Consider the following 16,752-nt stretch of genomic DNA (forward strand, 5'->3'; position numbering starts at 1 on the left):
GAAGGGAGGGGAAGTGGGATGACTCCGCTGAGAGGTTGAGGTATGGGTTCATCCTTCAGTGGGATGCCGCCCTCAGGTTGTGTTGAACTTAGTTGATCACCGATAGAAAACTTCCCCTCGTTGAACCAGCGGGCACAATGGCGCATACTGTCTTTGGGCTATGTGAGATTGTGTTTGTTTTGCTTTGAAATATTAAAGTTGTGTATCTAGGTTGATGGTGAAATTGAAATTGAAATGGACAAAGGCTAAACAAAGTTAAAGTAAGAATATTAACGGGTACATGGGGGCGCGTTTTTAAAATCCATACCCAAATGCACAACACCCCACGGTCGGGGAAGCACACTGTCCGTCCCTGCAATTATGTTCGTACTTTCATGCAGGCACCACCCCCTTTCCCCAGCAGATGCCGCCATTGGTCCCTTAAACAACAGGCTATGACAATATGAAAACAGCAGAGTTAAGATGTGGACTTTAATGAGAATGGGGAGACACAATAGCACAGTGGGTACACATGAACACAATTTTCTGAATTGTTGAATGTCGCTATATCTGAATCCGAAACATGAAAAATGGAAATCTTCCGAAAACTCAACAAAACAAAAAAAATGTAATAAAATATCTGTGATCTCTCTATAATACTCAAATTAAATCCTCAACCCAACCTCGAATGGAGGGAGAAATGTTCAGTTTTTTCCGATTTTTTCAGAGCGTCTGATCTTCTGTCGACTCCAGCAAACAGTCCCAAAAACACGGACAAGGTGCGCAGTAGTGTGTTCAATCCACCTCCGTGTCTTCAGACAGGGACAGCGACTCGACAGCGCGGACACAAAGTGAGTGAAAACAGCAGCTTGGTGACAAGTGAATCCACAGCACCGCTTCCAGTGAAACGCTGAACGTTGAATGTTGATTTCTGAGAGGATCTCTATTTGACAGAGGGACAGACGAAGTATGCAAGTTTTCCTCCTCTCTCAGCGCCATCCACAGGACTGAAGCATTTCCTTCTTGTTGTTGCGGTGCCTGTTGCGGAGAGATCCCGTCCCTCGGGTTCCTCCTCCTCAGCATTTCGTCATCTGACTCCGCAAAGTCTCATTTTCCCCGTTGATGTTCCTTATGAGCTGTGATCACTGCTGCTCTTCCCCGTTGATGTTCAATAAGACCATCAGCAGTCTTTCGATGGATATCACAGCGAGTGTCTGCCTGTTAAAGGTGATGGTGACAACCTGCCCATCAGGCTCCGCGTAACCGGCCTGAATGTGAACCCGAGAGATGGCATCCCGGACAGTCAACAGTGTCTGCTGCAGCGTCCCAGTTATTCTTGTGCTGACTGCACCCATAGTTAGAGATCAGAGTTCCTTCTGGCTTCATAATGACTGATGACTTCACTTTTAATAGAACAAACGTCGGGTTATGGATACTCGGGTTATGGATACTCGGGTTTTGGATTTTCGGTGTACCCCGAAACATCTTCAATCTGAAAATGTTTTTCTAAAATGGGAAAAAAAAAAAAAATCTGAAATTCACTATTTTCTATTTCACAGTTTATGTGAACGATAGTGTTTTTTATTAAAAGCATATTGTCTCCCTCTAATGAAATAATGAAACTCGAACCTCTGTTAGAGAGACAGTTTTAGTGTCGGATTCAGAGCACCGGCTCTAGTGCGCCACTGGCTCCACTGTCTAATCACGGTGCAGAAGCCAAAGTCACTCCGCCTTCCTTTCTCTAATGCAGACGGGTTCTAGCAGAGAAAAAGAGCCATGGGATGTTCCTCTATACGCCTTCACTGTGCTGTGCCCGTCCTTGGCACGATGAATCATACACGTAAGAATGCCGGGGTATGAATCAACAGCAGACACTTTTACGCACGGCCCACAGAAGGCTTCCACGGGCTGATTATGTGCTCAGATCCAACAACAAATTATTAAAAACACAACACAGGCCAGAACTCAACATTTCCCACTAGTATTTAGAATTAGTTTCTTTGCTTCTTTGGCTGTGAGCCTCTGTGCCATCGAGAGGGCACGCATACCTCATGTGCTGGAGGAGAGTTTCCTCTGTCACAGCAGCTTTTTATTCGGTTACCGCTGTTTTTATTCGGCTTCATGATTAAAAAGCAATCACAAATCTTTAAATACACACATGTTAGATGTAATTATAAGACACAATGAAGCTGGAAAAGGGTGTGTTATCAAGTGTAATGCTTGTATTCGCATTTGTCATGAAAGAACATGTTAAACAACAGGCTATGACAATATGAAAACAGCAGAGTTAAGATGTGGACTTTAATGAGAATGGGGAGACACAATAGCACATTGGGTACACATGAAGACAATTTCCTGAATTGTTGAATGTCGCTATATCTGAATCCGAAACATGAAAAATGGAAATCTTCCGAAAACTCAACAAAACACAAAAACAAAACAAAAAAATGTAATAATTTTTTAGAGCGTCTGATCTTCCGTCGACTCCAGCAAACAGTCCCAAAAACACGGACAAGGTGCGCAGTAGTGTGTTCAATCCACCTCCGTGTCTTCAGACAGAGACAGCGACTCGACAGCGCGGACACAAAGTGAGTGAAAACAGCAGCTTGGTGACAAGTGAATCCACAGTGAAACGCTGAACGTTGAATGTTGATTTCTGAGAGGATCTCTATTTGACAGAGGGACAGACGAAGTATGCGAGTTTTCCTCCTCTCTCAGCGCCATCCACAGGACTGAAGCATTTCCTTCTTGTTGTTGCGGTGCCTGTTGCGGAGAGATCCCGTCCCTCGGGTTCCTCCTCCTCAGCATTTCGTCATCTGACTCGCAAAGTTTCATTTTCCCCGTTGATGTTCCTTATGAGCTGTGTCTGCCTGTTAAAGGTGATGGTGACAACCAGCCCATCAGGCTCCGCGTAACCGGCCTGAATGTGAACCCGAGAGATGGCATCCCGGACATTCAACAGTGTCTGCTGCAGCGTCCAAGTTATTCTTGTGCTGACTGCACCCATAGTTAGAGATCAGAGTTCCTTCTGGCTTCACAATGACTGATGACTTCACTTTTAATAGGAGAAGCGTCGGGTTATGGATTCTCGGGTTATGGATTCTCGGGTTACGGATACTCGGGTTTTGGATTTTCGGTGTACCCCGAAACATCTTCAATCTGAAAATGTTTTTCTAAAATGGGAAAAAAAAAAAAAAAAATCTGAAATTCACTATTTTCTATTTCACAGTTTATGTGAACGATAGTGTTTTTTATTAAAAGCATATTGTCTCCCTGTAATGAAATAATGAAACTCGAACCTCTGTTAGAGAGACAGTTTTAGTGTCGGATTCAGAGCACCGGCTCTAGTGCGCCACTGGCTCCACTGTCTAATCACGGTGCAGAAGACAGCGACTCGACAGCGCGGACACAAAGTGAGTGAAAACAGTTGCTTGGTGAAAAGTGAATCTCTCGGTGCGCTCAGCCTCTGTCTGCTTTCCTGAACCCGTGGCTGCAGACATAAACCCCTCCCACTGCTCCTCCCCAGCCCGTCTGAATGGGGCCGGTACTTTGCTCATCGAGATTTGCTCTATTAACCTGACAGCAGTGCAGCAGTCTGAGCATTGGGATTGTTTGAATTGTCGAGCCACTGCAAACATTTCAATATGGCTGATGTGAATAGAAATGTTGTCGCTGTGCTCCAGCAGACACTGCGGGCTTTTCTTCGACACCTTGTTTCCCGCTTTGAAATCAGGCTGTGCATTGAAGAGCCACATGGTCTTGTTGTTGTCCTCCTCCGTGACGGAGATAGGCTGGCTGTGATCTTCATCACTAGTCTCCTGGGGGGCAACCCTGCTGACTCAGCTGCGTAGTCATGTTAAGGGAGGCATCCGATGGAGCCACTGACCCCCAGAGACACTGAGCTCTGACTTCAGCCTACATCTCCAAAAAGGATATTTTGATACGCTGGACACATGATTGCAAGTGTTGTTGCTGCTGTTTGGTGACTTCAGCACAATCTCCCCTATCAAAGTGATTGGCAAATGCGCTCTGCACCTGCATATTGGACTTCCTCACTAACAGAACCGGGAGACACTTTGTGACAGGAGTCACACCTCCTCCACTCTAGTGCTCAACACCAGAGCACCTCGGGGCTGCGTGTGCGCTCTGCGCCCTCCTGTTCATACTGTACACCCTTGACTGCATCCACTGCCATGGACAAAACTCTGCTGTGAGGTTGTGCGTCTGACACCTCCATCATCGGCTGGATTTCACCCAACGATGAGACTTCGGAGAGGGACTTTGAGAGGAAATGAACAATCTTTCAAAGGAAAAATTCCTGCACAGAGCAGAACTTATTCCTCTTTGAGGAACCAAAGCTCTGCGATCACTGCTGCTCTGTCTCATTGATGTTGAATATGACCACCAGCAGCAACATCTTTAATCTGAAAATGTATTCCTAAAATGTAAAAAATCTTAATTTTCTTCTTCAATTCACAATTTCCCATTTGACGGTTTATGTGAATAAAAGTGTGTTTTATTAAAAGCATATTGTCTCCCTGTAATGAAGTGGTGAAACTTTAACCTCCTATATACAACCTCTTACCTCTATAGAAAACCCTTCCCTGTGCTGTGTTATAGAGAATTATGATAAGCGTTAGAATGGCGGGGTATGAATCAGCAGCAGACACTTTTACGCACGGCCCACAGAAGGCTTCCACAGGCTGATTATGAGCTCAGACACAGCAACAAATGAGTGAAAACACAGCACAGACCAACACAGGACAGAACTCAACATTTCCCACTAGTATTTTTATATTTATTAGTTTGTTTGCTTCTTTGGCTGTGAGCCTCTGTGCCATCTAGAGCGCACACAGGCTCACATACAGTCATGTGCTGGAGGAGAGTTTCCTCTGTCACTGCAGCACGTTGGATGTAATTATACCACACAATGAAGCTGGACAAAGTAAGATTAGATATGAATGCTTTTATTCGCATTTGTCATGAAAGAACATTTTAAACAACAGGCTAATATAATATGAAAACAGCAGAGTTAAGATGTGGACTTTAATGAGAATGGGGAGACACAATAGCACAGTGGGTACATATGAAGACAAACATCTAAAATGTTGAATGTCGCTATATCAGTATTCCAAACATGGAAAATGGAAATCTTCCGAAAACTCAAAAAAACCAAAAAAAAATGTAATAAAATATCTGTGATCTCTCTATCATACTCAAGTTAAATCCTCAACCCAACCTCGAATGGAGGGAGAAATGTTCTGTTTTTTCCGATTTTTTCAGAGCGTCTGATCTTCCGTCGACTCCAGCAAACAGTCCCAAAAACACGGACAAGGTGCGCAGTAGTGTGTTCAATCCACCTCCGTGTCTTCAGACAGGGACAGCGCGGACACAAAGTGAGTGAAAACAGCAGCTTGGTGACAAGTGAATCCACAGCACCGCTTCCAGTGAAACGCTGAACGTTGGATGTTGATTTCTGAGAGGATCTCTATTTGACAGAGGGACAGACGAAGTATGCGAGTTTTCCTTCTCTCTCAGCGCCATCCACAGGACTGAAGCATTTCCTTCTTGTTGTTGCGGTGCCTGTTGCGGAGAGATCCCGTCCCTCGGGTTCCTCCTCCTCAGCATTTCGTCATCTGACTCCGCAAAGTTTCATCTTCCTCGTTGATGTTCCTTATGAGCTGTGTCTGCCTGTTAAAGGTGATGGTGACAACCAGCCCATCAGGCTCCGCGTAAACGGCCTGAATGTGAACCCGAGAGATGGCATCCCGGACATTCAACAGTGTCTGCTGCAGCGTCCAAGTTATTCTTGTGCTGACTGCACCCATAGTTAGAGATCAGAGTTCCTTCTGGCTTCACAATGACTGATGACTTCACTTTTAATAGGAGAAGCGTCGGGTTATGGATTCTCGGGTTATGGATCCTCGGGTTACGGATACTCGGGTTATGGGTACTCGGGTTATGGATACTCGGGTTTTGGATTTTCGGTGTACCCCGAAACATCTTCAATCTGAAAATGTTTTTCTAAAATGGGGAAAAAAAAAAAAAAAAAAATCTGAAATTCACTATTTTCTATTTCACAGTTTATGTGAACGATAGTGTTTTTTATTACAAGCATATTGTCTCCCTGTAATTAAATAATGAAACTCGAACCTCTGTTAGAGAGACAGTTTTAGTGTCGGATTCAGAGCACCGGCTCTAGTGCGCCACTGGCTCCACTGTCTAATCACGGTGCAGAAGCCAAAGTCACTCCGCCTTCCTTTCTCTAATGCAGACGGGTTCTAGCAGAGAAAAAGAGCCATGGGATGTTCCTCTATACGCCTTCACTGTGCTGTGCCCGTCCTTGGCACGATGAATCATACACGTAAGAATGCCGGGGTATGAATCAACAGCAGACACTTTTACGCACGGCCCACAGAAGGCTTCCACGGGCTGATTATGTGCTCAGATCCAACAACAAATTATTAAAAACACAACACAGGCCAGAACTCAACATTTCCCACTAGTATTTAGAATTAGTTTCTTTGCTTCTTTGGCTGTGAGCCTCTGTGCCATCGAGAGGGCACGCATACCTCATGTGCTGGAGGAGAGTTTCCTCTGTCACAGCAGCTTTTTATTCGGTTACCGCTGTTTTTATTCGGCTTCATGATTAAAAAGCAATCACAAATCTTTAAATACACACATGTTAGATGTAATTATAAGACACAATGAAGCTGGAAAAGGGTGTGTTATCAAGTGTAATGCTTGTATTCGCATTTGTCATGAAAGAACATGTTAAACAACAGGCTATGACAATATGAAAACAGCAGAGTTAAGATGTGGACTTTAATGAGAATGGGGAGACACAATAGCACATTGGGTACACATGAAGACAATTTCCTGAATTGTTGAATGTCGCTATATCTGAATCCGAAACATGAAAAATGGAAATCTTCCGAAAACTCAACAAAACACAAAAACAAAACAAAAAAATGTAATAAAGAGCGTCTGATCTTCCGTCGACTCCAGCAAACAGTCCCAAAAACACGGACAAGGTGCGCAGTAGTGTGTTCAATCCACCTCCGTGTCTTCAGACAGAGACAGCGACTCGACAGCGCGGACACAAAGTGAGTGAAAACAGCAGCTTGGTGACAAGTGAATCCACAGTGAAACGCTGAACGTTGAATGTTGATTTCTGAGAGGATCTCTATTTGACAGAGGGACAGACGAAGTATGCGAGTTTTCCTCCTCTCTCAGCGCCATCCACAGGACTGAAGCATTTCCTTCTTGTTGTTGCGGTGCCTGTTGCGGAGAGATCCCGTCCCTCGGGTTCCTCCTCCTCAGCATTTCGTCATCTGACTCGCAAAGTTTCATTTTCCCCGTTGATGTTCCTTATGAGCTGTGTCTGCCTGTTAAAGGTGATGGTGACAACCAGCCCATCAGGCTCCGCGTAACCGGCCTGAATGTGAACCCGAGAGATGGCATCCCGGACATTCAACAGTGTCTGCTGCAGCGTCCAAGTTATTCTTGTGCTGACTGCACCCATAGTTAGAGATCAGAGTTCCTTCTGGCTTCACAATGACTGATGACTTCACTTTTAATAGGAGAAGCGTCGGGTTATGGATTCTCGGGTTATGGATTCTCGGGTTACGGATACTCGCGTTTTGGATTTTCGGTGTACCCCGAAACATCTTCAATCTGAAAATGTTTTTCTAAAATGGGAAAAAAAAAAAAAAATCTGAAATTCACTATTTTCTATTTCACAGTTTATGTGAACGATAGTGTTTTTTATTAAAAGCATATTGTCTCCCTGTAATGAAATAATGAAACTCGAACCTCTGTTAGAGAGACAGTTTTAGTGTCGGATTCAGAGCACCGGCTCTAGTGCGCCACTGGCTCCACTGTCTAATCACGGTGCAGAAGACAGCGACTCGACAGCGCGGACACAAAGTGAGTGAAAACAGTTGCTTGGTGAAAAGTGAATCTCTCGGTGCGCTCAGCCTCTGTCTGCTTTCCTGAACCCGTGGCTGCAGACATAAACCCCTCCCACTGCTCCTCCCCAGCCCGTCTGAATGGGGCCGGTACTTTGCTCATCGAGATTTGCTCTATTAACCTGACAGCAGTGCAGCAGTCTGAGCATTGGGATTGTTTGAATTGTCGAGCCACTGCAAACATTTCAATATGGCTGATGTGAATAGAAATGTTGTCGCTGTGCTCCAGCAGACACTGCGGGCTTTTCTTCGACACCTTGTTTCCCGCTTTGAAATCAGGCTGTGCATTGAAGAGCCACATGGTCTTGTTGTTGTCCTCCTCCGTGACGGAGATAGGCTGGCTGTGATCTTCATCACTAGTCTCCTGGGGGGCAACCCTGCTGACTCAGCTGCGTAGTCATGTTAAGGGAGGCATCCGATGGAGCCACTGACCCCCAGAGACACTGAGCTCTGACTTCAGCCTACATCTCCAAAAAGGATATTTTGATACGCTGGACACATGATTGCAAGTGTTGTTGCTGCTGTTTGGTGACTTCAGCACAATCTCCCCTATCAAAGTGATTGGCAAATGCGCTCTGCACCTGCATATTGGACTTCCTCACTAACAGAACCGGGAGACACTTTGTGACAGGAGTCACACCTCCTCCACTCTAGTGCTCAACACCAGAGCACCTCGGGGCTGCGTGTGCGCTCTGCGCCCTCCTGTTCATACTGTACACCCTTGACTGCATCCACTGCCATGGACAAAACTCTGCTGTGAGGTTGTGCGTCTGACACCTCCATCATCGGCTGGATTTCACCCAACGATGAGACTTCGGAGAGGGACTTTGAGAGGAAATGAACAATCTTTCAAAGGAAAAATTCCTGCACAGAGCAGAACTTATTCCTCTTTGAGGAACCAAAGCTCTGCGATCACTGCTGCTCTGTCTCATTGATGTTGAATATGACCACCAGCAGCAACATCTTTAATCTGAAAATGTATTCCTAAAATGTAAAAAATCTTAATTTTCTTCTTCAATTCACAATTTCCCATTTGACGGTTTATGTGAATAAAAGTGTGTTTTATTAAAAGCATATTGTCTCCCTGTAATGAAGTGGTGAAACTTTAACCTCCTATATACAACCTCTTACCTCTATAGAAAACCCTTCCCTGTGCTGTGTTATAGAGAATTATGATAAGCGTTAGAATGGCGGGGTATGAATCAGCAGCAGACACTTTTACGCACGGCCCACAGAAGGCTTCCACAGGCTGATTATGAGCTCAGACACAGCAACAAATGAGTGAAAACACAGCACAGACCAACACAGGACAGAACTCAACATTTCCCACTAGTATTTTTTATATTTATTAGTTTGTTTGCTTCTTTGGCTGTGAGCCTCTGTGCCATCTAGAGCGCACACAGGCTCACATACAGTCATGTGCTGGAGGAGAGTTTCCTCTGTCACTGCAGCACGTTGGATGTAATTATACCACACAATGAAGCTGGACAAAGTAAGATTAGATATGAATGCTTTTATTCGCATTTGTCATGAAAGAACATTTTAAACAACAGGCTAATATAATATGAAAACAGCAGAGTTAAGATGTGGACTTTAATGAGAATGGGGAGACACAATAGCACAGTGGGTACATATGAAGACAAACATCTAAAATGTTGAATGTCGCTATATCAGTATTCCAAACATGGAAAATGGAAATCTTCCGAAAACTCAAAAAAACAAAAAAAAAATGTAATAAAATATCTGTGATCTCTCTATCATACTCAAGTTAAATCCTCAACCCAACCTCGAATGGAGGGAGAAATGTTCTGTTTTTTCCGATTTTTTCAGAGCGTCTGATCTTCCGTCGACTCCAGCAAACAGTCCCAAAAACACGGACAAGGTGCGCAGTAGTGTGTTCAATCCACCTCCGTGTCTTCAGACAGGGACAGCGACTCGACAGCGCGGACACAAAGTGAGTGAAAACAGCAGCTTGGTGACAAGTGAATCCACAGCACCGCTTCCAGTGAAACGCTGAACGTTGGATGTTGATTTCTGAGAGGATCTCTATTTGACAGAGGGACAGACGAAGTATGCGAGTTTTCCTTCTCTCTCAGCGCCATCCACAGGACTGAAGCATTTCCTTCTTGTTGTTGCGGTGCCTGTTGCGGAGAGATCCCGTCCCTCGGGTTCCTCCTCCTCAGCATTTCGTCATCTGACTCCGCAAAGTTTCATCTTCCTCGTTGATGTTCCTTATGAGCTGTGTCTGCCTGTTAAAGGTGATGGTGACAACCAGCCCATCAGGCTCCGCGTAAACGGCCTGAATGTGAACCCGAGAGATGGCATCCCGGACATTCAACAGTGTCTGCTGCAGCGTCCAAGTTATTCTTGTGCTGACTGCACCCATAGTTAGAGATCAGAGTTCCTTCTGGCTTCACAATGACTGATGACTTCACTTTTAATAGGAGAAGCGTCGGGTTATGGATTCTCGGGTTATGGATTCTCGGGTTACGGATACTCGGGTTTTGGATTTTCGGTGTACCCCGAAACATCTTCAATCTGAAAATGTTTTTCTAAAATGGGAAAAAAAAAAAAAAAATCTGAAATTCACTATTTTCTATTTCACAGTTTATGTGAACGATAGTGTTTTTTATTAAAAGCATATTGTCTCCCTGTAATGAAATAATGAAACTCGAACCTCTGTTAGAGAGACAGTTTTAGTGTCGGATTCAGAGCACCGGCTCTAGTGCGCCACTGGCTCCACTGTCTAATCACGGTGCAGAAGACAGCGACTCGACAGCGCGGACACAAAGTGAGTGAAAACAGTTGCTTGGTGAAAAGTGAATCTCTCGGTGCGCTCAGCCTCTGTCTGCTTTCCTGAACCCGTGGCTGCAGACATAAACCCCTCCCACTGCTCCTCCCCAGCCCGTCTGAATGGGGCCGGTACTTTGCTCATCGAGATTTGCTCTATTAACCTGACAGCAGTGCAGCAGTCTGAGCATTGGGATTGTTTGAATTGTCGAGCCACTGCAAACATTTCAATATGGCTGATGTGAATAGAAATGTTGTCGCTGTGCTCCAGCAGACACTGCGGGCTTTTCTTCGACACCTTGTTTCCCGCTTTGAAATCAGGCTGTGCATTGAAGAGCCACATGGTCTTGTTGTTGTCCTCCTCCGTGACGGAGATAGGCTGGCTGTGATCTTCATCACTAGTCTCCTGGGGGGCAACCCTGCTGACTCAGCTGCGTAGTCATGTTAAGGGAGGCATCCGATGGAGCCACTGACCCCCCAGAGACACTGAGCTCTGACTTCAGCCTACATCTCCAAAAAGGATATTTTGATACGCTGGACACATGATTGCAAGTGTTGTTGCTGCTGTTTGGTGACTTCAGCACAATCTCCCCTATCAAAGTGATTGGCAAATGCGCTCTGCACCTGCATATTGGACTTCCTCACTAACAGAACCGGGAGACACTTTGTGACAGGAGTCACACCTCCTCCACTCTAGTGCTCAACACCAGAGCACCTCGGGGCTGCGTGTGCGCTCTGCGCCCTCCTGTTCATACTGTACACCCTTGACTGCATCCACTGCCATGGACAAAACTCTGCTGTGAGGTTGTGCGTCTGACACCTCCATCATCGGCTGGATTTCACCCAACGATGAGACTTCGGAGAGGGACTTTGAGAGGAAATGAACAATCTTTCAAAGGAAAAATTCCTGCACAGAGCAGAACTTATTCCTCTTTGAGGAACCAAAGCTCTGCGATCACTGCTGCTCTGTCTCATTGATGTTGAATATGACCACCAGCAGCAACATCTTTAATCTGAAAATGTATTCCTAAAATGTAAAAAATCTTAATTTTCTTCTTCAATTCACAATTTCCCATTTGACGGTTTATGTGAATAAAAGTGTGTTTTATTAAAAGCATATTGTCTCCCTGTAATGAAGTGGTGAAACTTTAACCTCCTATATACAACCTCTTACCTCTATAGAAAACCCTTCCCTGTGCTGTGTTATAGAGAATTATGATAAGCGTTAGAATGGCGGGGTATGAATCAGCAGCAGACACTTTTACTCACGGCCCACAGAAGGCTTCCACAGGCTGATTATGAGCTCAGACACAGCAACAAATGAGTGAAAACACAGCACAGACCAACACAGGACAGAACTCAACATTTCCCACTAGTATTTTTATATTTATTAGTTTGTTTGCTTCTTTGGCTGTGAGCCTCTGTGCCATCTAGAGCGCACACAGGCTCACATACAGTCATGTGCTGGAGGAGAGTTTCCTCTGTCACTGCAGCACGTTGGATGTAATTATACCACACAATGAAGCTGGACAAAGTAAGATTAGATATGAATGCTTTTATTCGCATTTGTCATGAAAGAACATTTTAAACAACAGGCTAATATAATATGAAAACAGCAGAGTTAAGATGTGGACTTTAATGAGAATGGGGAGACACAATAGCACAGTGGGTACATATGAAGACAAACATCTAAAATGTTGAATGTCGCTATATCAGTATTCCAAACATGGAAAATGGAAATCTTCCGAAAACTCAAAAAAACCAAAAAAAAATGTAATAAAATATCTGTGATCTCTCTATCATACTCAAGTTAAATCCTCAACCCAACCTCGAATGGAGGGAGAAATGTTCTGTTTTTTCCGATTTTTTCAGAGCGTCTGATCTTCCGTCGACTCCAGCAAACAGTCCCAAAAACACGGACAAGGTGCGCAGTAGTGTGTTCAATCCACCTCCGTGTCTTCAGACAGGCGGCTCGACAGCGCGGACACAAAGTGAGTGAAAACAGCAGCTTGGTGACAAGTGAATCCACAGCACCGCTTCCAGTGAAACGCTGAACGTTGGATGTTGATTTCTGAGAGGATCTCTATTTGACAGAGGGACAGACGAAGTATGCGAGTTTTCCTTCTCTCTCAGCGCCATCCACAGGACTGAAGCATTTCCTTCTTGTTGTTGCGGTGCCTGTTGCGGAGAGATCCCGTCCCTCGGGTTCCTCCTCCTCAGCATTTCGTCATCTGACTCCGCAAAGTTTCATCTTCCTCGTTGATGTTCCTTATGAGCTGTGTCTGCCTGTTAAAGGTGATGGTGACAACCAGCCCATCAGGCTCCGCGTAAACGGCCTGAATGTGAACCCGAGAGATGGCATCCCGGACATTCAACAGTGTCTGCTGCAGCGTCCAAGTTATTCTTGTGCTGACTGCACCCATAGTTAGAGATCAGAGTTCCTTCTGGCTTCACAATGACTGATGACTTCACTTTTAATAGGAGAAGCGTCGGGTTATGGATTCTCGGGTTATGGATCCTCGGGTTACGGATACTCGGGTTATGGGTACTCGGGTTATGGATACTCGGGTTTTGGATTTTCGGTGTACCCCGAAACATCTTCAATCTGAAAATGTTTTTCTAAAATGGGGAAAAAAAAAAAAAAAAAATCTGAAATTCACTATTTTCTATTTCACAGTTTATGTGAACGATAGTGTTTTTTATTACAAGCATATTGTCTCCCTGTAATTAAATAATGAAACTCGAACCTCTGTTAGAGAGACAGTTTTAGTGTCGGATTCAGAGCACCGGCTCTAGTGCGCCACTGGCTCCACTGTCTAATCACGGTGCAGAAGCCAAAGTCACTCCGCCTTCCTTTCTCTAATGCAGACGGGTTCTAGCAGAGAAAAAGAGCCATGGGATGTTCCTCTATACGCCTTCACTGTGCTGTGCCCGTCCTTGGCACGATGAATCATACACGTAAGAATGCCGGGGTATGAATCAACAGCAGACACTTTTACGCACGGCCCACAGAAGGCTTCCACGGGCTGATTATGAGCTCAGATCCAACAACAAATTATTAAAAACACAACACAGGCCAGAACTCAACATTTCCCACTAGTATTTAGAATTAGTTTCTTTGCTTCTTTGGCTGTGAGCCTCTGTGCCATCAAGAGGGCACGCATACCTCATGTGCTGGAGGAGAGTTTCCTCTGTCACAGCAGCTTTTTATTCGGTTACCGCTGTTTTTATTCGGCTTCATGATTAAAAAGCAATCACAAATCTTTAAATACACACGTTAGATGTAATTATAAGACACAATGAAGCTGGAAAAGGGTGTGTTATCAAGTGTAATGCTTGTATTCGCATTTGTCATGAAAGAACATGTTAAACAACAGGCTATGACAATTTGAAAACAGCAGAGTTAAGATGTGGACTTTAATGAGAATGGGGAGACACAATAGCACATTGGGTACACATGAAGACAATTTCCTGAATTGTTGAATGTCGCTATATCTGAATCCGAAACATGAAAAATGGAAATCTTCCGAAAACTCAACAAAACACAAAAACAAAACAAAAAAATGTAATAAAGAGCGTCTGATCTTCCGTCGACTCCAGCAAACAGTCCCAAAAACACGGACAAGGTGCGCAGTAGTGTGTTCAATCCACCTCCGTGTCTTCAGACAGAGACAGCGACTCGACAGCGCGGACACAAAGTGAGTGAAAACAGCAGCTTGGTGACAAGTGAATCCACAGTGAAACGCTGAACGTTGAATGTTGATTTCTGAGAGGATCTCTATTTGACAGAGGGACAGACGAAGTATGCGAGTTTTCCTCCTCTCTCAGCGCCATCCACAGGACTGAAGCATTTCCTTCTTGTTGTTGCGGTGCCTGTTGCGGAGAGATCCCGTCCCTCGGGTTCCTCCTCCTCAGCATTTCGTCATCTGACTCGCAAAGTTTCATTTTCCCCGTTGATGTTCCTTATGAGCTGTGTCTGCCTGTTAAAGGTGATGGTGACAACCAGCCCATCAGGCTCCGCGTAACCGGCCTGAATGTGAACCCGAGAGATGGCATCCCGGACATTCAACAGTGTCTGCTGCAGCGTCCAAGTTATTCTTGTGCTGACTGCACCCATAGTTAGAGATCAGAGTTCCTTCTGGCTTCACAATGACTGATGACTTCACTTTTAATAGGAGAAGCGTCGGGTTATGGATTCTCGGGTTACGGATACTCGGGTTTTGGATTTTCGGTGTACCCCGAAACATCTTCAATCTGAAAATGTTTTTCTAAAATGGGAAAAAAAAAAAAAAAATCTGAAATTCACTATTTTCTATTTCACAGTTTATGTGAACGATAGTGTTTTTTATTAAAAGCATATTGTCTCCCTGTAATGAAATAATGAAACTCGAACCTCTGTTAGAGAGACAGTTTTAGTGTCGGATTCAGAGCACCGGCTCTAGTGCGCCACTGGCTCCACTGTCTAATCACGGTGCAGAAGACAGCGACTCGACAGCGCGGACACAAAGTGAGTGAAAACAGTTGCTTGGTGAAAAGTGAATCTCTCGGTGCGCTCAGCCTCTGTCTGCTTTCCTGAACCCGTGGCTGCAGACATAAACCCCTCCCACTGCTCCTCCCCAGCCCGTCTGAATGGGGCCGGTACTTTGCTCATCGAGATTTGCTCTATTAACCTGACAGCAGTGCAGCAGTCTGAGCATTGGGATTGTTTGAATTGTCGAGCCACTGCAAACATTTCAATATGGCTGATGTGAATAGAAATGTTGTCGCTGTGCTCCAGCAGACACTGCGGGCTTTTCTTCGACACCTTGTTTCCCGCTTTGAAATCAGGCTGTGCATTGAAGAGCCACATGGTCTTGTTGTTGTCCTCCTCCGTGACGGAGATAGGCTGGCTGTGATCTTCATCACTAGTCTCCTGGGGGGCAACCCTGCTGACTCAGCTGCGTAGTCATGTTAAGGGAGGCATCCGATGGAGCCACTGACCCCCAGAGACACTGAGCTCTGACTTCAGCCTACATCTCCAAAAAGGATATTTTGATACGCTGGACACATGATTGCAAGTGTTGTTGCTGCTGTTTGGTGACTTCAGCACAATCTCCCCTATCAAAGTGATTGGCAAATGCGCTCTGCACCTGCATATTGGACTTCCTCACTAACAGAACCGGGAGACACTTTGTGACAGGAGTCACACCTCCTCCACTCTAGTGCTCAACACCAGAGCACCTCGGGGCTGCGTGTGCGCTCTGCGCCCTCCTGTTCATACTGTACACCCTTGACTGCATCCACTGCCATGGACAAAACTCTGCTGTGAGGTTGTGCGTCTGACACCTCCATCATCGGCTGGATTTCACCCAACGATGAGACTTCGGAGAGGGACTTTGAGAGGAAATGAACAATCTTTCAAAGGAAAAATTCCTGCACAGAGCAGAACTTATTCCTCTTTGAGGAACCAAAGCTCTGCGATCACTGCTGCTCTGTCTCATTGATGTTGAATATGACCACCAGCAGCAACATCTTTAATCTGAAAATGTATTCCTAAAATGTAAAAAATCTTAATTTTCTTCTTCAATTCACAATTTCCCATTTGACGGTTTATGTGAATAAAAGTGTGTTTTATTAAAAGCATATTGTCTCCCTGTAATGAAGTGGTGAAACTTTAACCTCCTATATACAACCTCTTACCTCTATAGAAAACCCTTCCCTGTGCTGTGTTATAGAGAATTATGATAAGCGTTAGAATGGCGGGGTATGAATCAGCAGCAGACACTTTTACGCACGGCCCACAGAAGGCTTCCACAGGCTGATTATGAGCTCAGACACAGCAACAAATGAGTGAAAACACAGCACAGACCAACACAGGACAGAACTCAACATTTCCCACTAGTATTTTTATATTTATTAGTTTGTTTGCTTCTTTGGCTGTGAGCCTCTGTGCCATCTAGAGCGCACACAGGCTCACATACAGTCATGTGCTGGAGGAGAGTTTCCTCTGTCACTGCAGCACGTTGGATGTAAT

General features: G+C 44.9%; 1 protein-coding gene and 3 long non-coding RNA genes across 4 annotated transcripts; 1 reads left to right on the forward strand and 3 right to left on the reverse strand.

The window, feature by feature from the left end:
* Positions 1 to 457: 457 nt before the first annotated feature.
* Positions 458 to 14,735, reverse strand: LOC127356039 (uncharacterized). Its single transcript, XR_007881880.1, has 2 exons — positions 13,487 to 14,735; positions 458 to 1,485 (listed from the first exon to the last, which is right to left on the reverse strand). It is a non-coding gene; the product is annotated as an uncharacterized LOC127356039 (long non-coding RNA).
* LOC127356038 (uncharacterized) lies at positions 1,136 to 16,377 on the forward strand. The gene is made up of 2 exons (XR_007881879.1): positions 1,136 to 1,206; positions 14,729 to 16,377. It is a non-coding gene; the product is annotated as an uncharacterized LOC127356038 (long non-coding RNA).
* LOC127356035 (uncharacterized) lies at positions 3,207 to 10,214 on the reverse strand. The gene is made up of 2 exons (XM_051387439.1): positions 9,932 to 10,214; positions 3,207 to 3,773 (listed from the first exon to the last, which is right to left on the reverse strand). The coding sequence occupies exons 1-2, from the start codon at positions 10,133 to 10,135 to the stop codon at positions 3,348 to 3,350; spliced, it is 630 nt and encodes a 209-aa protein (XP_051243399.1). The 5' UTR covers positions 10,136 to 10,214; the 3' UTR covers positions 3,207 to 3,347.
* Positions 4,931 to 8,284, reverse strand: LOC127356040 (uncharacterized). Its single transcript, XR_007881881.1, has 2 exons — positions 7,795 to 8,284; positions 4,931 to 6,132 (listed from the first exon to the last, which is right to left on the reverse strand). It is a non-coding gene; the product is annotated as an uncharacterized LOC127356040 (long non-coding RNA).
* Positions 16,378 to 16,752: the final 375 nt, after the last annotated feature.

Source organism: Dicentrarchus labrax, unplaced genomic scaffold, assembly GCF_905237075.1.
Source record: "Dicentrarchus labrax unplaced genomic scaffold, dlabrax2021, whole genome shotgun sequence".
Taxonomy (NCBI): Eukaryota; Metazoa; Chordata; class Actinopteri; family Moronidae; genus Dicentrarchus; species Dicentrarchus labrax.